General features: G+C 46.3%; 1 protein-coding gene and 1 pseudogene across 2 annotated transcripts in view; one reads left to right on the top strand and one right to left on the bottom strand.

Moving 5' to 3' along the window:
* The window catches only part of LOC126533419 (uncharacterized), a 234153-nt gene extending 208865 nt beyond the window's left edge, over positions 1-25288 (top strand). Inside the window, exon 10 of one of the 2 annotated variants that reach the window (XM_055071902.2) lies at positions 24706-25288. In XM_055071902.2, the coding sequence (XP_054927877.1) occupies positions 24706-24924 (219 nt within the window). In that variant the 3' untranslated portion in view covers positions 24925-25288. Of the gene's footprint in view, positions 1-4159; positions 4331-24705 lie in introns of those variants that run through there. The other variant, XM_055071905.2, reaches the window with a different exon arrangement.
* On the bottom strand, positions 6331-6510 carry LOC126533548 (U2 spliceosomal RNA; annotated as a pseudogene).
* Positions 25289-26101: the final 813 nt, after the last annotated feature.

The raw sequence follows: 26101 nt of genomic DNA on the forward strand, positions 1-26101 counted from the left end.
GAGACGCGCTCTAAAGTTGGCTTTTTTACATAAACGAACATTGTCTGGAGAAGCCTGCTTTCTCGGCTATATGTATTGGTGCAGGGAGTTTGCGATAATGCTAATGGCTCTCACAACTAAGTGGGCTTACCGTGACGTTGTAGACCGTTACCGTAGTGCTATAACACAAAAATGGAAGATAAGGCTAACAGGGCGAGTAGAAATTAAAAAAAACAAGGAAAAGTTCGTTAAGTTCTTCTCGAAATCACGACATACGTGTCTGATGACAAAAAGTGAAACAACAAGTAAAAGTGCTTCTACTTAGGTATAACTGTAAAATGTAATTAGTGCTTTATAATGTCAGTCATTAAATGGCTGAACAAAGACAAAATAAAAATGTACAACGCACTCAGCACTTCGGCTCTTTTGGCTATATCACGTCACATGCCTCCTTAGCTACTTTGATACTAAATAACGCAATAGTGCATTGGCAATATAAATCGAAGACTTCGAATGGGTAACTAGCGAAGGCAGCAAACAGCATTGCTTCAACTAGAATCAGCCTCAAGTAAGAACATTCCAGTGCTTGAATTTGTAGTTATTGCAGGAAGAAGAAAAGAACTTTGCTCGTTTAACTGGGTCTGTAGATGACCCGTCATAAATGCGTCTTTGTTGATTGCACTTTCATTATCAGCTCATGGATAGTTGTGTATTCCTATTTTCTCATTTGGGAAAACGCAGTCATTGAGATGCGGTTCCAAAAACCGGAAGTATCTGCTTGAGAAAAGCTAATCCCCTAGACAATTTTCTAGCCACGTGTAAAAAAATGTGCAACATCGAAATGAACATTTTATGCAGACCGCGCAAGAAAAATCCACTTGCATATAGGCTACCGGCGATGAGGCAATCAGCTGCCTTGCTATGCTCGGGGACAGCCTAAGAGTTCAGTACGAATTCCGTCCGTATAGACGCAATGCTCGTGGACTCACGTACCTGCCCCCCTCCCCCCCCTTCTCCGCTGCAAAACATACTCGCCGAGTTTGCACCGTACAAATACGCGAGAAGGGCATACTAACAAACAAACATGGCGCAACAATCTTCATGTAGCCTTCTCACGTTCTCGTCTTCTTTGCGTTACACTAATAGCATTTCCAAGATGGCACAGCAATGAGCTCGGTCCGAATGCAGCACTAGTTAACACTTCCACGAGGGACGCCGACATTGAAAGAAGTTCGACTTCACCGTAACATCATATAGAATGAGCGGACATGATTGGCTAGCGGTTGTACACGTGATCCATTCGTTTGAGACAGCGCTGCATTAGCCACTGCATTTTTTTTTTTGCTTGTCACCGACCGTAGTGCTTAAATCTCAACATAGATCTTCCTTGCATCGCGCCCGATGTATCCAGAAACAAGGCAGCGGAACAGATCGGGACACGTGAGTACGAGGCTTGTATGCAAAATTGAACAGTGGGACTAAATACTTCCTAGAAAAAGATTTTCAAAAACAAATATTTAAAAGACGAGGTCTTGTACATATGCTATGCGCACACGAAAATGTCGTATTTAATCCCATAACGCTCTTTATCGCAAAAAAAAAAAATAATGCGTAGAAATTTCTCTTGCGGAAAATTGTTGCCAAGTGAGGGGGGTGCGATAATTGAGCAGAAAAAAAAATGTTCAAATTGATTGTTCTGGGTATTAAATAGAAAAATTTAAAATAAAGTGGCTTTAAATTGTGCTTCTCACACCAGCCACTATAAACACAAACAAAATATTAGTTGGAAAGTATTACCTTTGTGATCACAGCACCGGTTCCACAGAAGCCGGAACTTCAAAGACCGTTTATTATTTGCAGACACTAGCTCGACTTCAAATCAATGAACAAATAAATTGAGAAATGACTGATGAATCGAACCGATTAGTCGGTGTTAACACAACGTCGGACCAAACATGTAAATGTCGCTGTAGCAGTTTTGCAGGGTGCGGTGATTACATGAAAAAAAAATTCCAATGTTTATTTTTCAATGTGAGCGGGGAGGGTGCGAGCATTATGCAAGGAAATAGAGTACATAGCCGAAGCGAGGCACAGCCCATTGCATGGATATATGTAATTTAAATATGTTGTAAGCAATTACATGTATCTCGTATAAGCCGAAAGCATAAAATGTCTCCGGCTGGACGTGGTGTAAGGCTTACTTTCAAATAATATTGAGTAGGAGTGTGTTCTCCAAATTATAGAAGTTAAAGAAACTTCTCTAAAAAATGCGCATTTTCTTTATCTTTCGCAATAATGTTGCCTGCTCACCTTCACCTTTTTCCCTTGTCGAGCATTCATACAACCAAGCTAGCGATTCATAAAGAGACAGTTTATCTTCGAATTCACTACACAACAGCGCTAATATAAGGCTGAATCTCTCGCAGCAAATTACAGCTGAGCTAAACAAGCGACATAAGTAAGTAGACAAATTACATAACGTCTGATTTTCTTTGTAGCGTTCGAAGATTGCGAAATCTTGGAGTACTCGCAGCAGAGATTGCAAAAGGCTCTGGGCACTCCGATTTCTTTTTTAAACTTGCCCAGAGGCTGTGACTCTACAGCAGTTTTCTCGATTTAGGGAGTGAAAGGAGCTAGGCTAGTCCCGCACACAAAATACTCATAAATAAAGAAAGGATGCAAGACGCGCTATTTTACCACAAAGGACGGGAAAAAGTTTTTCTTGTATATTTCGTGTCGGCTGCAGGAGTCACACCGTCGATGCCGAGGGCGAGGGATGAAGGAGGACTTCAGCGCATCCCGAAAATTCGCCCCTTTCTTCCCCAAAAGTCGTCCGTCCCCGTCTCTCTTTTGCTTTTGTGCGGCGAATTTGTTGCCTTATCCTTGCCTTCCCTATTTCCCCCATGCCCCGAACTTGGTTACGGGAGCGAGCTGATGTTCGATTCCGCATCTGGCAACGCACGCGCGTAGCGCACCCCTTTTATTCCTCTGCTCCCCAACACTTCCCCATGATACCCCGAGGCGAACCCGTCTCGTCCCATTTCTGCTCCTTATTCCTTCTTTCCTTACGTGCGTGGGTGATATATTGCGTCCGTAATGCTTATTGAATGGGTGTTTCTTTCGAAAGGCGTACAATACACACCCTGTGCATACACCGGCACCCAGCGACGAGGGGCAGAAGCGTGAACCCTTCCGAAAGAAAAAAGAATGGATAAAAAGGATGGGCGATAAGCGGTGAGTAAAAAAAATGGTGAGCCAACCGTACTGAAAAACTGGCTTGTCCGAGGGTAAGAAGAAAAACTGTGCAGCTGATGTGCAAAAAGAAGCAATAAAAGTAGTGGGTCAGGCCTGCAGTTCCATAGTCACGTGGTACCTTCGTGACGAGTACGGCGAGACAGCGACAAAAGGAAACCACTAAAAGTAGGGACGGTAGGGACGCGGGGAGAGAAGCGCAGGAACGAGCCGCTCAGAAATAGGGAAGAACGTGAAAGATGCTTTCCGAATCCGCTGCCAGTGTTGAGTGCGTAGAGCTGAAACGAAAGAGTTTCGCGCCCTTCGACGATTTTTTTATCTACAGTCTCTTTTTTTTTTCCAACTTCCTAGTACGGCCATTTTCACGTCATTTTACTTTCTTTCTTTCTTTATATCTTCACGACTGCACTCTGAATGCCGAGAGATAAAGAGGAGTTTGGGGGGAGAACTATCAGCTCTGCAAGGGGAGGTTGAGGGGGAAGAAAGGGTGAAAGAAAAAGGGATGACGCTCCCAACCCATACGCGAAGGAGCATATAGTTGGGGACGCTGTTTTCTCCAAGTCGAGAGCGAAGCGGACGACGCTCTGAGCTCATAGCCCGAGGTGTGGCAGTACAAAAGGAGTGCGTATAAAGTGAAGTAAACGAGTGAGGACTTAAAAAGAATGATAAGAAAAGCCGAGTTTGTTGGCGTATCTTTTTTTTCCTCAAAGAGTTGGTAGGAACTGCTCCGCGCGGTGTGTTTGGTTTTCTTTTTTTCTTGTGTTGCCTGCGATCGTTGTTCATGTATGTAATTTCTGATGAGCTGAGGCGCTAAGGAATCTCCGCAGCCGCCATTCTTCCTTACTCGCCCACAGCTCAAATTTGTGCATTCTCGATTGTGTTTACTCGCTCCACATCTTCTTTTTTCTTTTTCTTTTTTTTTCACAAGGAACTATGGCTGAATGACACATCGAACGTGCCTGCGTGGCTGCTTGGAGACTTAGGCCGGAAGAACACTTTTTTTTTTCGGGATTTGTGCAGACGACTCTGAGTTCTGGTGGCGACGTACCTATGACGCCACACTTGTTTGTGAAAGGCAAGTGAGAAATATATATATATATATATATATATATATATATATATATATATATATATATATATATAGAGAGAGAGAGAGAGAGAGAGAAATAAAGCTGTATCGAGAGTGGTGAATGGAAGACAACTACTGACAATTTGCTATAGCGGTACGCAAACTCTTTGTTGCAGATATCTTTGTGTTTTGCGAGTGCGTCTGGTGCAAACGGCGAGACTTCTCAGTGTCCCGAGTATTGTAAGAAAAGAAAGGAATCTACTCAAAGTCCTCCGCTTTGAATATTCTGCACCCATTCGCCAATGATCGATAGTTTTGAAAACGCTAGAAGAGACTTTGAAGAGGTATAGGTGATTATATACGTTCGAGTGCTGCCATAAGGCGCGGGACCACCCGTGATTGAGCTGGAAACATTAAAAGAGTTTCAGCCTCCCTCCCCACCCCCATATTAGAGTTTCCGGAATCCTGAAATATGGTAAACTTACAGAACCTCGGTTATTATAATTCAGCTGTTTATTTTTTACCACGCACACTTTAGGGCTTTCATTGCTATGTACGGTTAAGTGCACAGTTACCGGAAACGCAACAATGTGCGTTTCTCGCTTCACTGACGCTTAAACTGCATGTGCCCGCGGAAGCAGCGTCGGCGCATTACGCAGTAGTGTAGAATGTAGAAAGTTGCCTCGCTAACAACCGAAACATCACGTGCTGCAAAGCCGGGTGATTAGAGACTTGCCAGAGTGGGAAATTCGCACGTGCCCATGCGTTCCCTCTTTAAACGCAGGCCGCACTGTAGACGCAGCATACGGGGTTGCTGCAAAGCTTCAACGCGATAAATCTTGCCGTATGTATGTGGCAATCATTTAAAGATACCTCACACACTGCTCGGCCACTAGCTGTAATGGACGCCCAGGAACAACGAGAAGGAATTCTCAAGATGTGTCGGTAACTTACGCCTCTCTGGTTGCAAGACCGGAGTACAGGAGGCTCGGATAGCCAGAAGAAGAACGCAAGACCGAAAAGTGGGTGGCGGCACCGTCCCGACGATCCCGCGCTAAAGCTAGCCATGGTGTCGTGGGCTGTGACAGCTTCTGTACCGGTGTTTAGTTAATTATTTGTAGGCAAAAAAAAAAACACCCGACAGTTCCGCCCCGAAGGCAAGGCATTGAAAGCGATAGCAAGGTGTGGCGTTGCGCTGATGGCGTCTCAGAACGTTGACGCGATTAAGAGCGCCGCCAGAGGCTCTGCGGGCATCGCTCACTTCTCGATGGTGCACGAGTTGAGACCGAAAAAAAAAATAATCAGACAGCGTTTGTCGTTTGAATGACCACGGAAAGGATTTGAAAGATTTATAGGTTGGCGTTTACTGCCTTCGTACTAGTGTGTGTGTGCACCGCGGTTTCTCATGTACGCAGCTGCTCAGCGTGAACGCCAAACCGTGTGTGCGCATTACGTTCGTGCCAGCAACGGAAGTCAGAACTGGCTCCGCGACAGAGCCGATAGAGCGGATCGTGATGGTATACGTTCACTTAGCACTTAGCTTCGCCCGATTAACAGACTTAGATGGGCTAGCCGGTTGCTGGCTTGATGTAACATGGTTATAACGGCGCGATTTGAGGACAGGACACAGAAGGAATGCACACAGGATGGTTGCCGGTGTCCTGTGGGCATTCTTTATGTGTCCTGTCCGCAAATCGCGCCGTTATAAACATGTTCCATCTAGCTTCGCTCGTTTTTGCAGACAGACGCACTGCCCGTCTCTAGGCGTTGATTTCTTTTCGACATCAAGTGATACCCTCTCCACGAGAAGGCCACTCGTGCGCCGTCTTATATTTGTTACCTGTGCGATTGCTTGCGCCCCTCGTCAACTGCTGGCGTGGCGCCGAGAATGGTTTCTAGTTTACCGTGCTGCAACCACGGGGTCGATTCAGCGCAGGAGTTGATTTCTTTTCTGCAGCGAAGCTGTATATGGCTAGGTTCTGGAAAATATTGCATGCGTCTATCGAGGCTTGTAGATCAAGAGTTTTACACACACGTGTGGCGATCCCGAAGATTGTGCAATACCGGGCCGACCCGCGGCGGAGGTGAAGCAGGCTTTCAACATTCCGCCAACTTTCAAAAATGAGTTTTGTATCTTAGGTGGAAACAAAACACGTATCAGATTTTAAGCTGATAAGAACAGACACTACACTTTGACCCGCGTCGGCCATGTCTATGTTCGTACCGCCCTCTCTTTGTCGGCGTTCCAAGCGCTTGCTTATCTCCTTTCCTTCCGCTCTCGCGTGGTGGCGGTCCCGTAAGCGTGCTGCCCGCCAGGATCGTGAGGCGGAACGAAATACAAACCGTCCACGTGGCCTTGATAACGCAAACTTGGAACGTTTCACCGCAGCAACGGCCATGGTTTCAGAGGGAGTTTGTAAGGAAACAATTTTCTGTGATCTGTGTTTGATGTGACCCCTTGTGGTTTTCGAGTGATCCCACAACCATTACTGCACTGCGGGACGTCGACCAACGCACAATCGCCATCGCTATGGTGAAGCAGTGTGTGCCCTTGGAGTGCGGTGAGGTGCGTGTCTGTTCTACGTGCCGGGATTCGTTAGTAAAAGGTATCGTGCCCCGTTTCGCAACAATACACGAGTATGTATACCACCGGTGCCTTTTCATCTTCCGAGGCTTAACAAGGGGGAAGAGTGAATAGTCGCACCTTGCCTTTCCTTTATGTGCATACGACGTTTGACGCACGGCAATAGAGAGTTCGCCATTAAGGGACCCACATACGCAGCTTCGCTGGTCGTCCCCCTTCACGGAGTGGTATGGCACTGAATTTTTTTTTTTTTTTTTTTTTTTTTTTTTTACGCGGTCATCGTTTCGAGGTCAGATAGATATGCCGCGCCTAAGTGCGTGACGGTAGGTGAATAACGCCATCGCACTAAAGAAAGGAAGACATTGCGCTTTAGAAGATTCAAGGAGGCAACCTATCAAGCTCCCAAAGCTTCCCTGGCGCCAAAAACCACCAGAATAGAAGATGTATTAGAAATGAGTGACGTCACCTTGAGAACAGCAAAGCTGGGGTTTCGGCGCGAAATTTAGCTACCTGGAAGTTCGCCATTCCTTTTCTTTGTTATTCGTCAAACCACTTCGGAGAATTAATTCAGAATATAGTTTGGAAAGAATGATTCAACAGGCTAAAGTGATATCGTGCTGTTCTTTAGATGTCCCTTTCGCTGCTGGCGACACCGTGTGTATGTACCACGTGACGCAGGAGGCACAGGTGTTGCCACAGTGGCGATTCCGGGAAGAAGGGCCCAGTACGGGACTTGACAGGACAGGATTTTGATTGCGTTGAAATGAAATCAATTTGATACAGCGCACCTCTCAGACGCGCCCGTTCCTGCGGCGATGTTGTCGCTCGTAACCGAGCGAACAAGCCCAGCGAAGGATGCAAGCGAATGCGGAACGCAGCCGGGGACGAAAGACCGCGATAGCCATGAGAGCGCGAGGAGGAAAGCGGAGGAGGAGGGTATGAAGAACGGGTGAGGAGGAAAGCGGAGTGCCGGTGGCGACCAGGCCTCCGGTGAGTGGTGAAATCAAGCGCTAGCGTGGGCTTCGGCCCCACTGCGCATGCGCTACTTCGCCTGCGCCGCCGCCGCTAGAGAATGCGCTCCTCGCGCGACACGCATTCGCGTGTTCACGCTTTCTCTGTGAATAATGAGCGAAGCAACTGGTGGAAATGCCTCGTCTGCCGCTGCTGCTCAACGAGCTGTGCTGCCCCCGAGAGGACCTTGTCGTTCAGAATCAAATTCTTTCCCAAAATAAATCGGGAATTCAAAACACCTAAACAGCTGCGCTCAAAATTCGCATTAGGGAGTATCGTAATCGCCTGCGAATTTTTTTTTTACCAGGTAATATACCGGAGGCGCTCCTGGGCAGAAAAGCTGTCATAGCAGCTTGACGAAGGCTCATGTTCCATTACATGACGGCACGTATGCATGCACACATATATAGCAATTTATTACCTTTCGTGCTTGATCTTCCGTGCACTTGCTGTTCATTATTAACAATGTTCTCTTTATATTGTTATTGATATAACTGTTACGGTGTTCTATTTATAGAACTACTCATATAACTATAAGCTGCCTAAATCGTGTTACATTTTGTGAAGCCCCCTTACCCAATCTCCTTTACAGGCCTGTAAAGTATTTTTAATAAATAAATAGATAAATATTACAGCACGTACAGATTTTAAGCAAATTGAACAAAACCTACTTGTACGGAAAGATACAATAATACATATTGACACGCGTACCCCCTCCCTCAAAAATTTTCGGAACACGGCGAGTAAGACCTAAATTTCATCGCAGCGAAGGCGCACAGGTCCTTCAACCAAAAGGTAGAGTTTATGCTTCTCCGTACAATCATCGCGTTCCTGACTTACGTTTCCCACTGTGTGGTGAAGTCGCGAGAAAAATTAACTTATCCTCACTTTCCGCGCTCCGAAATATACCGAGGGCGGCTGTACTTTTTCGTCTTTCTCCGGTGACCGCATTTCGCCAGCTAATAAATGTTAAATTTATAATCGCTTAGCGCAAGACGCGCCTATCTGTATCGGAAGCTTCTCGAATGTTATCGCGGGTTCTATCCGTTGGCTATATATCTTTCTCCGAGCTTTGTGTAATCAGACTGAGTTCGCGACGCGAATAGTGGCGTACATTCTAGAACTTACGCCAGCATCAGCGCGTTCACTGGAAGGGTCAGTGAGCAAATGGGTAAATAGCCGACGCCTGTATTTCGCAGGTCAGATTTCTTCGATCAACGAGTGTGCTAGCCGCTGTCATTGTTATGAGCGTTACTTAGTTTGCTGGGCACAGGTTCGGCCAATTAAAAGTTGGCTCCGTGACTTGCGCTGCGCTACCGTGGTTGCTCCCCGCCACTACAATGTGACAACATTTAGAGAGAGCGAGAAAAAATATGTTCACATGTTTCTACGCGAAACATAGCAGAAATATTAAAACGAATTTCGATGGAAGGGCCCTGCACAGCTGATGATTTAATACTCGCGCATCTAAAAAATCGTAAGGCCATTGTGTAATACACCTTTCAATGCACTTTCCGTAATAGCCTATAGCCGCCCACACTTCAGCCAATGAAACACAGGTAAAAGCGCGCGTATGCCTTGGTGCAACTGGCATTGTTACTTTTGCTATGAATCGTTACCTGGGTTTCTAATAGATGGCTACTGTTTTGTTTTCCCCTTTGCTTAGCTGGATTCGTCCTTAGCGTCACACAATATAGTGTAAGAATTGGTAATCAGTATGATGAATACTAAGACGTTTCATCCAAAAGGAACATTTTATTTTTCTTCTTTCATAATCACACATTCTCCGGCAAGCCTATAAGGGCGCGTCATGTAATAAATCCGATATAGCAACGACGTTAAACGATATTTAAAGAAAATAAATCTCTCCGGAGGCACGGAATAATAGCATTCCTTTTTTCAAGTGGAAACAAGCGGCGATAGCAAATAACGTTCGCGTGCATTAAACCATAGAGGTTAAAGAAAATGCTCCTTGGAATAAACCCATGAGAGCGCCTTTCCCACAAGCAGTGAGAGGAGCGGGAAACGAAACTGGGGACCGCAATCGCAACGTTCGATCCCTACCACCAGGTGGCCCCACTGTCACTCGCTCGCGCAATGCGAGCGCACACTCAAGGCCATCGTGACCGAGAACAATCCGCAAACAGAAGCGAACGCCGCCGCCTTAGTATAAGGCCGCAACCTTATGCACATACCAGGCGCGCGATTGGCTTGTTGCGTCGCGACGCGTTGCCAAGCCCCGAACGGTTTGCAGCCACTTTCAGCCTCGTATAACTGGCGCTTGCGGCTCCACGGGCCTCGCTTCTCGCGCAATCCAGTGCGTGCGTGTGTATGTATGTATATGTATACAGCCGATTGCTTGCATCGGGGCGTCTCACGTACTGCGTGGCAGCGCGCGGGTTAACTCGGAAATATGCGCGCCGCTCGCAAGAGCGCATGCTCTGGCATCTGGATACAGGCGCGCTGCGCATCTCTCTATAGTTTCGATATAATGGGAAACATGCGACCTCATAACAAGATAGTGCGTGTGCGCGTGTATGCGCGAACTCTGCATGTACGCGCGCGTTTGTAACGGTGCTCGTGCGTGTGTGCGCGTGCGTGCATGCGTTAGTCGGCAAGTTTTTTCATCTTGTATCGTACTCGGTATAACATTCGCCGCGTGAGGTCGCACGTGCCTTTCTTTCCGTTCATCCGTACTTGCGCGACACTCGAACGCGACTCGGCAAAAACAGCAACCACGTTTAGCGCGATAGCTCTCTCTCTCTTTCTCTGCCTTGGGGGATGAGAAGGAACGCAACCGGTTCCTCCCGAGTGTCCGCTTCTATATAACACGGCGCGGGTTATGCGCGCCGGTTATTTCTCAACTGCGGCATATATGTGCAGCTCCCTTGTGCGATTGCTGGGCTCCACTGGCTTCTTTCCCGGCGCATCTTCCCAAAAACCCACTATGTACCGCGACGCCTAATACAATTTGTTCCGTACACGTTCCGTTCCCCCAGCGCCCGCTCCTTCCAATCTAAGCGGCGGAGAAAAGATTATTGCTTGTTTACCGTCGCGTAAAGCCGCCGCCATCTCGACTCGCACGAGTGTGCGGGCCGTTGTCGAAGGTCCCCTTATATGTATAACTTATGCGCGTTCGCCTCGCCCTCCATCCATATCTGTAAAGCATGCGCACGGGCTTCTTCCAGCCTCTCCCCACAACGTTGGCGTGCGCGTTCGGGAATAGGGAAGGAATTCCTCGTGCCCCACGCGCCCTGCTGCTGCTGCTGCTCCACGGCGTTAGGGTTATCCCGAGAAAATGCGCGTCGAGGATAGGCCCAGGGCATGCAGCACGAGCGTGCAGCGACCGCTTTATTCAGAATTGATGAAGAAAGCGCAACCACTGTCTCCCATAGCCGCTGACTCCGAAACCACCCGCGCCCGGACTCCCCTCCCCGCTTTTCCCCGTTCCTTTCCGTAGCCGTTATTTCCTACAACCTCGTTTCCCCTATCTGTCCCTTTCTTTTCTACTGTACCTCCACAACTTTTCCATCGAGTCGCATGGGATTGTTCTTGGAGAACTCTGTTTACTTGCCTCCTTTTGTTCATCTCTGGACGCTGCTATATCATCGCCGTGCTCTCCTCACGCAATTCCCCTTTCCCAATTTTCCTTAACTCACTACAGTCTACCCGCATTCCCGTTTTTCAAAATGCAGCGCGCTTAACTCCATCCTTTGCTGTCTCTCCCTATAATGTAACCGTACGTGAAGTGGCACGCGACGCCGATTTTGTATTTGTCCGTTTGCCTGCCGCCTCCCTCTTTTGTGTTTCTTACCTCGAGTACGCGTTTTGTTGCTCTCGTCGTTTCGTGGCACTGTGACGAACGGGGACAACAGCGCAGCGTTGTACAGCTTGGTTCTCTTATTTTTCTGCGTCCCCAATTTCTCTCGAACGTCCCAGTTTCCCCCTTCCACCCCAGGACTTTTCCCCATGCGCGTTCTTATTCGATGCTCACAAAACACGCGATGATTGGGGAGCGCGCGGGAAAACAGACACGATTGCACACCGTCGCAGCCCCCTCTACGGACACGCTTAGACGTATTATAGGAGAGAGCGTGCGGGTACCTAGACGCGCTAAAATGATGCGTTTTGTGGCTGTTGATTTGCTTTGTTTCCCCTTTTCCTGTTTTCTTTCCCCTCCCTGGTGCTGGCATTTATGCTGCGGCGTACAGATCAAAATCCTTCGGGAAATAAACGTGGCGTTCTCGAGTGGAATAGTGTATGAAAAAGTAACGGTATGTGTATGGAGGAATAGGGAAGGCAGGGTATAATAATGTAAGTCGGCGATGTCAAATGACAGAGGAATGAGAATACGAAAAGGGAGAAAGGACTCTGAGAGCATGGGGAAGTCGATGAGGTGTGGTAACGTGGTTGTCTGAAAAACTACATTCCCGAAACATGTTAAATATTTTGGGAGAAGGAAGATGTCGTCATCGGCAACATGAAAAAATCGCTGGCACATCCCCATTTTGAGGGTGATTGGCGACATTAATGCGATTAGCAATCTATCTTGAGGTAGATCCGTAATTGAAGATGAAATGTTTTATATATGTTATGATGATTATCGTGAAGCCTTGCACATATCCAGTGACAGCTGCCCGGTGACCCAAGTTGGCGTCAAAGAGCAAATTTCCAAGCAATTGAGCACTGAGGAGCATACCCTTTGCCACATGCCCTTTGCCACATGCCCAGTGAACAAAGCTGTTTTCAAAGACGTTGGTTGAATATTAGCATCGGTTAGAGCATCTACAGAGGACAATTTCAGCATAATAATGTACAGCTTACACGGTTTTGTTACAACGTTTACGAAGGTCTCGCAAAAGTGTTAATAACAAATTATCAATATATTTACAGAGGTGCATAGCATATCCATTTTGTCAGCTTTTGATGCTTTAATCAATGCTGTTCACTGCATTTCTATATTGTTTTTTATTGCTGAGCTACGGAGTTATGAACTCGATAGTCTTGCTTTTTAAACGTTCCACTTTTCAGAAATGGTTTTGTAAAAGAATTCCACTGCCTAAATATAACATCAGCTTTAGCCTCCTGAAGACGCTAGATATAAACTTTTTTTTTTCAGAAGTAACAAATAATATCAAATTCGGTGCGTTGGTTGCCGAGAAATACGATTTCTCTTCTCTCATGTACGCTTTTAGAGAGTAGTCTTCGAGCTAAGGCTTCCTCCTAATCACGTTCTACAGAGATTAAACAAAGGAAGTGGTACCTGTTTGCAAAAAGGATGTCCCGCCTACTTAGTGGAACTTTTGTGTAACGAGATCAGTGGCGCAAGAACGGGGTCGTACAACCCTCCGGGCAGGCAGGTTAGTCCTAACTGGCGCGAAGTGCGAGTTTCTTTCGACGAGGTCGTCGAGGCTCAAAAAACTTTTGACACTGGTGTGCGCAGGCTGTGGCTCCAAGGAGAGAGAGAGAGAGAGAAGGTGGGAGTCATATTGACTTCGTCGAAGAAGCACCGAGCCCGTTGGCACCTCTCGAAGCATATAGCGCGAGCACCGAACCACACTGGCATCTGCGACGTGTCGCACTTCTTAGGGCGCCGTGGAGCGCGTACTGTCGCGTTAGACGCGGGTCGCTGAGCTTCCAAAAAGGCCGAACTCGAAGTTGGCGCAGATGCGGCGGACACCGAACGGGAACTCTTACACCTCGTTCTGCAGTTCTCTCAAAGTAAACTCTGTGTGCCTCTAGGAAACTTCAATAAGTTTACTATGTCTTGTTGTTGTTGTTGTTGTTGTTGTTGTTGTTGTTGTTGTTGTTGTTGTTGTTGTTGTCGTCGTCGTCAGTTTGAAAGTGTATAGTCATACAGGCTTTCTCTTTTTTTTTCTTTTTTTTTGGTACGCTGACAAGGAACCAAAAGCTTCCCTGTGGCGTCGTTCAAGAATGACCAAGTAGGTTAATTTCATGCGCGAATGTCCCTATCAGGGCAATTGAGTTTGTATCGTTCGACGCAAATTGTCGTTAGACTGCCATCTATATTGTGGTCTATAGCGGGTCATGCTGGCGCTTTATAGTGTAAAGATTATTCCGTTGACATCACGAAGCAGTATGTGATCAAAACGGTTTTAAAGATGCAAAAATTTCTATGTCAATCTTGCCGAAATAGATGTCGAAAGGTCCATTTCAGCACGTACATGTTGTTTTTAGCACGTTGTGTAACACCCTACTGCGATTTTTCTTTTTTGTACTAATAAGGCCTAGCTGTATGCTATTTGTAGAAACGTGAGCTGCCATTTTTCGCTTAGGTCCATGTTTCACTTGAAACGTTTAGATTAGAACGAAGCCTTGCTTCGACAAAATAGACTTGGGATGGCGTATACTCTTGATCCTAGCGCACCTCTATACTGCTGACGCTAGCACATCCACACTTGTTTTCTTTTCTTTCCTTTTTACGACTTATAGCGCATGCGCCAGACGCTTACGGTGAAGTAGCAAAACATTTTTAGAAGAGCATTCTACTGGTGAAACTAATTTTTATGGGATTCAGAGGACCATTTCACGACATACTTCGAAACTACGCGTGTGGTAGGTCGCAGATAGTTATGGCCGATAAGGAAACCGTCAGTAACAAACAATGGCTTACAGCCGGTGTTCCTCAGGGATACATATTATCAGCTTTAGTGTTTAATGCATTCATAAACGATCTTCCTCTAGCAATTTCTGAAGGTACGATCTATCAATATGCATAGGATGCGGTAATATTAACAAAGCTATAAAATCTATCCGGATACTTACACCAATGCTACCTGCCACGAATGTGGAGAAATAGCCACGTTAGACCACATGCTCTGGCGGTGTGCCCGGTCACGCTCTATCATCGATAACAGCTCGGCCAGATGGGAGGCGGTTCTCCGCAGCCCTCTTCTGGCTGACCAACTCTGGGCTGTCCAGCAGGGCCACGATGCGGCCGAGGGGCTCGGCCTTCCGTTTCCCACGTGGGAGCGGCCCGCTTCGTGACGGCTCACGATCTGCAGGTCTTCATTAAAGTTTTGCCATACCACACCATACCATTTGAATTATGAAAAGTATGTGGGCGCCCTACAAAATACAATACGTAGTGTATTGCACTACTTCGCGAAAAATTGTATTGGCGTAAATATCAATAAGACACAGTTGATATGTTTTAGAAATCCCTTAAAGACAACAGCAATAAACATCCCAGTATATTTGCATGATCAGCACTGTGTTTCATGTTCATGTACCCCTGTTGCGTATATGTAGACTGTGTGCGGTATGGTATGGTATGGTATGAAGAACTTTATTTTGGTCCTGAGGGATCAGTCTGTGCGGTATCTCGGTTTATTTTTTGATAGCAGCATGTCGTGGCAGCGTCATCTGGGCTATCGTTGTGGTAAACTTAGGAGTGTCGCTTGGTTGCTTTTTAATATAAAAGGTTTCAGACCATTATCTGTAAAGAAAACCGTAGCTCATACTCTCGCGTACAGTATATTACGATACGGAATCACTGCATTCGCTTTCTGCGCATTGCGGTGGCAAACGAGAATTGACAGGTTATTAAAAATATATATATTAAAACTTATATTGAAAAGTGCTGCCCATGACTGTGGCCAGGTGTCAGATGACAATTTCTTTTCGGCATTGGGTTTTATTCATATCAGTCTTTATTCAAGCGAACTGTGGTTCTTCGTAATTTTTCGAATGACCAATAGAGATACAAATATGACTTTTGAGGGACAACAAGCGTTTCAAAGTCCCTCGTTCAATAACTAGGTATGATGAGGCATGACGATGTGTCTTTGCGCCAAAAATCTTTAATGATCTGCCTGATGAATTTTTTTCGGTTCAGTCAAAAAGGGATTTAAACAAATTGTTATCTTCCATTTGAGTTTTCCGTTGCTCTGTTGTGTGGGTATTTGTTTATTTTATGTCATTTGGTTCCCTTGACCTGTATTTCTATTTTAGTGTGAAAAATGTTCACTTTCCGTTGGAATAACATGTATAGCCTTTTATTTTTTGTTTTCTTGGTTTGCACAATGTTTTATCGGCACTAAGGTAGCGCCTGTACATACCCTGGCCTTATCGCTGTTGCCCACGCTGCCGGGCCTAGTCACACAAGTCATTCAGGCTTCGACAGGCCCGCCTACCATTTATTCCAATGCTCCGAAAGAACATCCGCGTTGAAGGCCTTACTCGCGCTATTAACGTTCTTGCGGTCTACGGGGCTTCACGACAGACTCTAAGAATGCCGCCCCCTACCGTTCTGTAGTGTACGCGCTATGTTCGTGCTTGTATCCCTTTCTTTCTATCTTACCCTTCCACTCTGTTTCTCTTTTTATCCCTCTTAACCCTTCCCCCTGCGCAGGGTAGCCAACCGGAACTACCTCTGGTTAACCTCCCTGCCTTTCTCTGCATTATTTTCTCTCTCTCTCTCTCTCTCTCTCTCTTATATTGCATTATTATTATTATTATTATTATTATTATTATTATTATTATTAGTAGTAGTAGTAGTAGTAGTAGTAGTAGTAGTAGTAGTAGTAGTAGTAGTAGTAGTAGTAGTAGTAGTAGTGGCATTTATATGAATGCTACAAGCGGGGGCGTCACATCGCACTTCTGGTGCATATATCTGGCTGCACATATCCAGTGGTAGATGCTCAGTAGCTCAAAATGTCGCAGAATGTTGTATAATCGGCAAGCACGCACGATGTTGCAGCAAGAGGCGAAGAAAGCTTCGCTTTAAAAAACAGCGGATTGCAGACGACCGATCATTGTCCTAGATAAGTATACCTTGACGGCCAACCTCACTGCTAATTTCCCCCACAGTCTATAGTGCTAGCGAATACAACCGGTGCAAGAGATAGAACACGTGACGTCTTTCTCGTTACCCTGGCTTTAGTGTCTCGTTCATGCTCTTTTGACCGTCGATCCTCCAGCACCCCTTGTGTAACACGGGAAGGCCGAAAAGCTACCGCACGCCAGCTTCATTATACGTGAGCGACGCATCGAATGTGTTCGAGCTTCCGCCGCAGTTGTTCAAGATGAAGCGTGACACCGCCGAGAGGACGTGGGCCCGCCGTTCTTCATCGTAACAAATTGCGATCGCCCCGAACCCGGTTGGGCTCCTAACGCGAGCGCAGCGGGGGCGACGTCGTCCGCGACTTCGGGGGCGAAGAAATTGGCAGAGACGGGTAGACATCGTTCTCAACCCCTTGAGGCTCATTGTTCCGGAGTATTTCTTTTTTTAGTTCCTTTATTCCTTTTCTAAAACAAATTAGAGAACCTTGCATGTAGCCTGCCGTTTTGCGTCCCTAAATCCGTGCAATGTTGCGTGATCTGCAGCAAAAGCCATAGATTCAGACTAGCGAAGAGCAGGTCCCTAATGTGTGTTACTTCGCGCTTTCGCAAGGCTGGCGGCTGTGCTGTGTCGTCTGTTCCCCACAGAACGAGCAGACGTCACTGCACACCTGCACGAAGAAGACGCGAAGAGTGTGTTGCGCACAGGTTTCACAACCTGACAAAATAACTTACGAGCATCTTAACCGTTACACAAGCAGCAACATGTTGTGCCGTACGTAACAGTTATATGATACTGCAGCAATGATCATGCAACTCTCACTGGCCTTCTGGTGGCAACAGAGGTAGATATGACGCGTGTTATCGACACCAGCTGTCTTCCAGATGACCAGCCATGACTATCTAAATTTTCAAGTTATCTCCATATCTGCTCACATTCCTTAATGTGCTATATTCCTTAGTGTGCTATAATCAAGATGCAGGACGCTTTCGGAGAGAAAGAAGTGTGGCAAGAAAAGCGAACAAACACAAAGTTTCATGAGAATATGATGGCAATAACTCGGCACTACTTTCTGCAGCGTAATGGCGATCCCTCCTTTGCGCACGCTTTATCTGGGTTCCAATACACTGCACAGATTTTGAGAGAGACAGAATACAAAGCCTTTAGGTAGCTCACGAGAGCACACTGCTCGGGCTCTTCGCACTCTTGACTCTCGTTCTAGTTGTGCTTTCGCTTTTATTTCTTTTTGAACCGTTTCTTTCTCTTCGTCACGTCACAGGGGGGAGGGGAGGGGAAAGCGGCACTCGCTTGTTCGGAACAGATGAAGCGGTTGCGAATCGTCTACTGGGAGTTTCGAGGCCAGGAACCGGGGCAGGTACGGTAACGGTGTCCCGGTACGAAGCGGCGGCTTCCCTGGGTGTGCTTCGAGTTAGGAGAAACAAATGACCGAATTAGTTTCTTACACGGAGGCGACCGCGCTGTTCGCCAGGAACGTGCGTGTCTACTTATAGTGCGGCACTGACTTTGCCGCAGGTCGCTAAAGGTTTCCCAAAGAAAAAGGAACGTTTAGAAGGAGGAAGACAAACGATTATTCGACGCTGCGCGGCTGGGAATAAGAAAAACGAATATAGCAGAAGGAACGAAGCAGACGACACGGCTCAACGCACGCTCCCGTTGTTCGTCTCAATTACGTCACGAGTGAAACGAACAAATAGAAGAAGCGTGATGGGGAAGAATAATAAAAAGAAAGAGAGGGGAAGTTGAGATAAGCGAAGAAGCCACCGATCAACCGGCGACGCCTGCGGACCGAGATAGACAGGCGAGGAGGATCTCAAGCAGTCATTAGCAAAATAAGAACTTTGGAAGAGAGAAAAGGACAGAGGGAAAAAATAATACGCTGGCGAAGATGTATGGCAGTCGAATTCGTTGGGTCGGGATTTCGTCCCACCCGCACAACCTTCTGTCCACCGAGACGACGTTTTTGCCTAATGCTGTACTTTTCATTTCTCGTGCTCGCCTACATACCCTGTGTAGTTCTACCTAAGTTCAGTTGTAGCTGACGTATACGACCTCACCTGGATGGCTCTACTTCTGTGCACCGTGGCAGATACAGCAAGGTGCAGCAAGCGCAACCTAAAGAGACTACGATTTTGAAAGGCATGGCTGCTCGTTCATCCAAGCTGCCCGATCTTTGCCGGAGTTCCTGGAATTTCACAATCTGTAACATACGCAGCGGTTCTTCTGATCCTTGGCCTTTAAAATCTGCCTTCATCATCTCCATGTTTTTCATCTTTTTTATCGTCATCATATTCTTATTATTATTGCTCTTTGTCTACGGCAGGACAAAAGCCTTTCCCAACTATCTCCAATATGTGGTATCCAAAACTTGGAGTCTTGGACATGCTTGCGGCTCCGCAATAATTTCCGGCGCACGCAGTAAACAAGAGCGTGATTTCGAGATTGGCTTCTTGTTACGCAGAGAGAGAGAGAGAAAGAGAGAGAGAGAGAGAGAGGGGTCACTGGGGCGTGTATTTGGTCACCAGCCCTCTCTTCTGTCAGCTGACTTCATTAGATATGCATGTGCATATGCGTGCATATTAATGATGCAGTGAACAATCAGGCTTTTACGGCGTTCGGCATCGTAAACGCATCACCAGTGCTAATGTTGTCGCGCCATCTACTAAAAAGAAATGAAACCAGCTGTTGCGGCTCCGCGCCACCTCTGGTCGTAATAGTGTCGAAACAAACGGCTGATCTCAATCATAACGAGAAAACATACCTAATGCTTTGCCCTCAGCGTGAGATAAGACCGAGTGATGACGAGTTTTACCACTTATTTCTTGCTATCCGGGCGGAGAGCCAGCAGCAACTGTGAATTTTGGTCAAAGCGGGCGATCTGGGCTGCATACGGGAGCTTCTATGTTCCTACGTGCTCGCCGTTATAGGGTGGCTTTTATGGCTACCAGCGGTGACCGCCACAGTAAGTCACGGTATACGACGGGCACGCGCAAAGGTCCTAACTTGTCACGTATCGCTATAACGAATCATGCACTAGGCAAAAATAAAGCTCTCTAACCCCTCTAACAGTCGGTTGCGCCCGGAACTGCATTCCGCTGCGTAATGTTACTACCTGTGTACATCTCGCACCTTCCACAGTGCGGCAACGTGCTCGTTCTCAAATCCCCAATAAAAAAAGATCAGCCAGCAACGCGACCTTCGCTGGAGCCCCGAAATTTCGCTTTGAAACGTAATTAATAACCAATATAAAGTAAAGCTTACCTTGCGTAAACCTGTCTCGAATAGACAACAATTTCATTGCGAATTTTTTTAGCCAGTAATCCGTCTTTTTTTTATATTTTTTTTATTTCGAGTTTTATAGTTTCCGCATTGTTGGTCAGCTGTGAGCTTCTACGGAGGTGGAGGTGAAGGTCTGACGCCATGGTCCAGCAACGCAACCTACGTGGGAGCGCCGAAGCGCCTGTATGACCAGGCGTCGGTGATGTATCACCACTGAGAGGATCACCCAGCGAACAGACCCGTTTTACATACTACCAAGGGCGTGAAAAGGGGCTTATCCAGTTTCGCTTATCATTGATGTATCAATTTCTTAGATTGGAACACATCTGCGAATGCTTTATTTGCTACGTATTTTACCATATTACCACGTTTCTTCTAATAACTCTACATCTGACACACAGCATCTTAGGACTGAGCACGAGTTCTTAGATGTCCTTCCTCAACGCCATCGTTAGTAATGGGTGACTATTTGGCATGCAACAACGCAGCGCTGTTTCTTTTCTTTCTTTTTCCTTCCTTTCTTTTCTTTCTTTTCTTTTCTACGCGTAAAGTATAAGATATGCGCCTCCGTAGATAACCAACTCATCCATCGCTGCACCGAATTGTTCCAACGGTCGCAGGTACGGCGGCGACCTGTACGCAATCCTACTCCAAAATGGCTTCACGAACTTTCGGTCGGGAGAAGAACCGAGGGAAAACTAAACTTCGGCCCTGCGCCCACAAAGAGAAAGAAATTATAATAGAAATAAAGGCAAGGCAGGGACGCGTACCAGAGTATTAAGACGTAGTGCTTGTTCCACTCGTCTGAGTGATCAACTCCGCAGGGCAAACGATTCGTCGATATGTTCAACCGTAAACCACCCACCCCCTACCTCCTCTCGCTCCTTTCTTTCTTTTTTTTTTTTTTGAGCATAATTTGTCTTGAAATCTCCGTGCTCTTCCTTTATTCGCGAAGCCCCTCTTCCTTCTCACCTCCTCTCCTTCTTTCCTGTAGGGTCTAAGCGGCGATGCGAGAGGGTCTGAGAGAGGGTGGGATACACTGCAGCCAGCGGCGTTTAATTTTTCACTACCGATCCCTCGTACCGTCTTTGTTCTCTGCTGAGCTCCTTTCGTTTCTCCCCTCTCCGTTTCGAAGTCGTCCTGGTTTCATCCAGTGCGCAGGTAACTGCGAAACTGCGGCTGCAAGTGAAAGTCGAAGCGCGCGCAGGGCACGGTGGGAAAGGGACAAACTTTGTGCTACAGCTCCCCCCGCATTACTATTACCTTGCTGCCGTCTTTTTTGTTATTATTATTATTTAACTATTTGGTATAATTTGTGCTCTAACGATTCCAACAGGGTCTTGCTTTCGCGCTTAAAAGAAAGAAACGAAATACTTCCCTTTTTTTTTCTTTTTTCGTCAGCGAAGTTCGAGAAGTGAAGCTGCTCGCGCAGTCCAGATGAATTGCTCTTCTCTGCTGCTCGAATTGATTGAACTTACACTTTTGAATCCTCTCCGTTAAATATTTTATGCTAATCTTTGTTTCTTCTTCCACTTATAGGTTTACGTCTGACCCGCGTTTGTGCAGAATACAGGCCGTTGATTTGAGGAACGTGCTGTCTTTTCTTTCGTCGAATTGCTTCGATATCGCGAAGGCTTCTCGTTTTTCTTTACTTTTAACGCATGCATAACGAATGTGACTTTTTGCCGCACTCCCGTCTGATCAGATTCGTCCATTTCAATCAAGCAATTTCCGCGGGTCGTCGTTTTTTTTTTTTTTTTTTTAGTTTCGAACTCGTCATCCATTTGCTCATCTTTCGTCATTTCAAGTGACAGCGTTATTTAAGCGCCTAAATATTTCATGACCCTAGTTCCATGCATCTTTCTTCTTTCTTATTTCCTACTAAGCAGTACGGGCCGTCGGATTACGACGAACCTTTCGACGTCATCAATGTATAAATGATTTGACTAACTCGGATACGAAATACACCGGCGTATTGTTCGACGTTTGACAGACTGCTTACTAGTGCAGGTAGAACCGTACTAAATATTATTTGCAATAAAACCATACTTCAAGACCCGTAACTCAGAGTGCAGTAATTCTCCGTGATGGGGAATAAATACCAATAAAGACTCATGTGATTTCACTTTATCATGTGGGATTATTAGATGTCACTTCTATCAGATATATTTTTTTAATATGGAGGAATTTCTAAGCGGTATAATGGCTGATTATGGTTAGATTAAAGATCAAACAAACGCTCCTGAACACGCAACACGGCCGCCTTGAAGCAGCTAACGTGATCTCCACGTAACCTGGAGCTGATGCTTGTCACGGTTGAAGCGAATGACCAGCCAGAAGCTGGCGCGTGGCTTTACCATTCCTGCACGAGGAGCCCGTTTCTCCACCGTTCGCAGTAAGTTTGCCTGCGTGCTTTTTTCCAATTAAAGCGAGAAGCGGCGACATCGTTGTAGGCAGTCTCCGAGGGGCGATAGAACGGCCACCATATCTATACTGCGCGGTAAATCTTCAGCCCGATCGCCATACCTGCATGTTTTACTTTGAAGTGTTAGGGTTATGCTTATGTTATTGTAACCTGCTAGCACAATATCGTTCATAGTTCCCTGATAAGATTTACTAATGCATCATATATTAATAACAGCCATGAAGGTTAGGCGGAACCGCCGTGGTTGCTTAGTGGCTATATGGTGTCTGCTGAGCACGAAGTCGAGGGATCGAATCCCGGCCACGGCGGCCGCATCCCGACGGGGGCGAAATGCGAAAACAACCGTGCGCTTGGATTCAGGTGCACGTTAAGGAACCCCAGTTTGGTTCAAATTTCCGGAGTCCCCCACTACGGCGTGCCTCATAATAAGATCGTGGTTTCGACACGTAAAACCCCATATTTCTTTTTAAGGGTAGGTTGTTTGTGAGAAAATGAGGGGTATTCGTAACTTCGTAACCAAATTCGGGGGGATTCGTAAGCACAGTCGCTTATCGTTACTACAGCACAAACATATCACCTATATATGGTTAACTGCAAATAGTTGTTACCAAACAAGCTGAGAATTTATGTGAGCGCTCTATCTCTGAAGGGGAGTATGCATGACACGATCCATAATGCAAAAATCAAGTCACAAAGACTGTAGACGACAAAATAACTATTAAACTTCTTTCGCCTCCTAAATTGCTGTCATATAAGTGAGTTTGCAGTGGGAGCGATATACGCGTCGTATCTGAGGTTTTCAGAAAAGTGAGTGAACACGGCTGCGCCGTGTTCTGTGTGTCTTGCATGCTGTAGGCTTACCGTTCTTGTTTTTCAGGAAGGCAGTCTGCGGCAATCCATTTGTTCATGACGCAAATTGGCGTCAGCATGGGGAGTGCTGTACGCGCTGAACCATAGCTTTCGGGAGAAATGATTCCATCTGGCGCGCCAGCATTGTAACCTAATACTGCAGTGACCTATCATATTCCTTTTAACCGTCGGTACACAGTGTTGGTAGCGACATATTCTCGAACACGCAGTCTTTTCTACGAATTTCCTTCGAAAGGAAGGCTCATGCAACACAAAAACCTTTCGAACGAATCGCAGTTGAACCATGTTTGCTATTGTGAAGTCGCGGGAATTTTTAGTTTGGTATTGCTAGAGGTTGAGAGTATTGGTGGGGAAAAAAAGGAAGAGATTGATGGAGCCGGAATTGTACCAGGCATAGGTAACTAGGAGACCTAGGCACTACGCTGCAATACACGTACATAATGTCTCAGTAGCCCAAACAGGCTAGGTTACTATAGTGCGCCGCCCGGTTTAGAAGGGGATGCCTATAGAAATCATTGTCATGCCCGTCCACTGCTTCATTAACCCCGTATCCCGTAAACAACAATACGTTTATGTACAAGCTTAAGAGGAAGCTTTAGCTCGGGCCCAACTCCGACGCCGCCCATTCAAATGCATGTAAAACGCAAAAATGTTTTTCTGAGATAACCCCTGCACCGATTTTAGTGAAATTTGTTGCATTTGAGAGAGAAAGTTCAATTCTAGTGACTGTTGGAAGCGGAATCTTGATTTAGGGCCTGAATGTTGTTAGAACAACTTTCGAAAGTTCGGAAGTGTGAAAATAAATAGAAGCATGAAGTTTACAAATTCGTAGCTCTGCATCAAGAACAGACATGACGGTTCTGTAAACGGCATCCATTAGATCATTGAAAGCGGACAAATTCTATATGTCATTTCACATCTTACGTGAACTTGTTACGTTGTGTACAAGGGTTCTGCAAAAGCTGCATTTTCATATTACTAACTTTTCTGCGATTCATGTATAACATATCAGTTTTGTCCGCTTTAGATGTACTATTACATGCAATTCACAGAATTGTGGCATCATTTTTCGTTGCTGAGTTACAGAGTCGTAAACTTGATAGTCTTGCTTTCTGAAAATGTTCCATTCTTGCCAATCTTTAATAAAATGTCAACAGCCAAAATCAGAAATTTGATACCAACAGTCACTATATTTTAAGTTTTTCTTTAGAACGCAACAAACTTCGCCAAATTTGGTGCAGTGGTTACCGAGAAAAACGAATTCTCCCTTTAGATGTATTTAGATAGAAGCACCCGGCTAAAGCTTCCTCTTAATGCTTTCTCTCTCTCTACTACTACCACTTCTACTACACCACTAGAGTCTACTAACTACGAGTGGACTGTGAAGCCTCTCCGTCGATTATACATTCGCGCAGGGTCCTCTGAGCCGAGACGTCTCCCGCATGGCTAGAGACCGTCGCAGCGTGGCCAGCTCGCACGTCTCGATGGGTTCCCGGGCGACCTCGCAGAAGCAGGGACTCATCCGGTCCTCGCTCTTCCCTCGAGACTCGCTCTATTGCAGCCTGCCCGGCGTGGAGGCGGACTTGTCCCTCGTCAAGCACCCGGACTCGCAGGTGTACGGCAACGACGACTAGGTCACGTGTACGTTTCATGGCCGCAACTGCGAGACACGGGGCGCCTCGGACGAACCGATGAACTTTATTAATGACAACGCAGAGTGGTATCTACTTGGACATTTTTAAAAATATAGTACCGATTATGGACACGCATAGTTCTAGATAACGTTACAGATAAAGTCGCCTTATATGCGTGTTGGGAAAAAATGCATTGTGGGTTCTCTTACGTGCCCAAACATTTATTTTACCTGCTGTTTAAACCTTGGGTGCTTTGGATATATATCTGGTGCAGCTTTGTATGGCATGTACCAGGCGGAACGAAGTGTCTCATATTCTTTTTATATGTTTATTCCAAATAAAGACAAGCTGTATATTATAAGGAGTGTAAAGCGTATGGTGTTCCCGGCGGTTGCCTGCTGTAAAAGGTGAGACCCTCGTTAAGCGTTTCTCACATTTCAGATAACGCATTACGTGAACCTGTTTAGGTAGGAAATAAACACTATCGTTATTATTATTACTAATTATTTAAAACCACCATCCGAGTAAGATGCGCACCGTAGTGGGAAACGATCTGGACCACTTGCGGCTCTAAAACGTGTCCTCTTTAATTTCCGCAGTCTCATTGCCATATGACGTGTAACATATCAAAACACTGTGCCACGGATGTCTGTACTCCATTTCACAAGTCGGTTTGTCACGGTGTATACATTTTTCACCGTAGTCGGTTGTTTAACGCTGTCAGTACAGACCGATTCAGGAAAGTAAATGCGACGCTTAAATTCTCTGTCGCGCATGCACAAACAATTCACCGACGCATAACTGCTGGCAAACTAATATTGACCACTGCTAAGTACGGAGTCTCTAACTAGCCTGCAAACTACATAATTAAGTCATCAAAGTCACCCCACACCGAATCACATGGTGATTCGGCGTGGGGTGACGTCGGACGAGGTCACGGCCGGAATGGTGCAGACGACGAGTGGGCTGCTGTTGAGGTACCCTAGCTGGAGTTGGGAGGCGAGGCAACGAGGCACGGCGGAACGTGAGCCTAAGACAGGTGAGAAGGCCGGGACCATAGAAGTTGTTCTCTGCCGCAAGCCCCGCGTACGAACACCAGCTTCAGACACCGAGCCCTAGGCTCAGGAACACCAGGCATAGGCCGGAGCCCGGGCCCATGATCCGACAAGCTGCTACT

This window comes from Dermacentor andersoni, chromosome 7, assembly GCF_023375885.2.
Source record: "Dermacentor andersoni chromosome 7, qqDerAnde1_hic_scaffold, whole genome shotgun sequence".
Lineage (NCBI taxonomy): Eukaryota > Metazoa > Arthropoda > Arachnida > Ixodida > Ixodidae > Dermacentor > Dermacentor andersoni.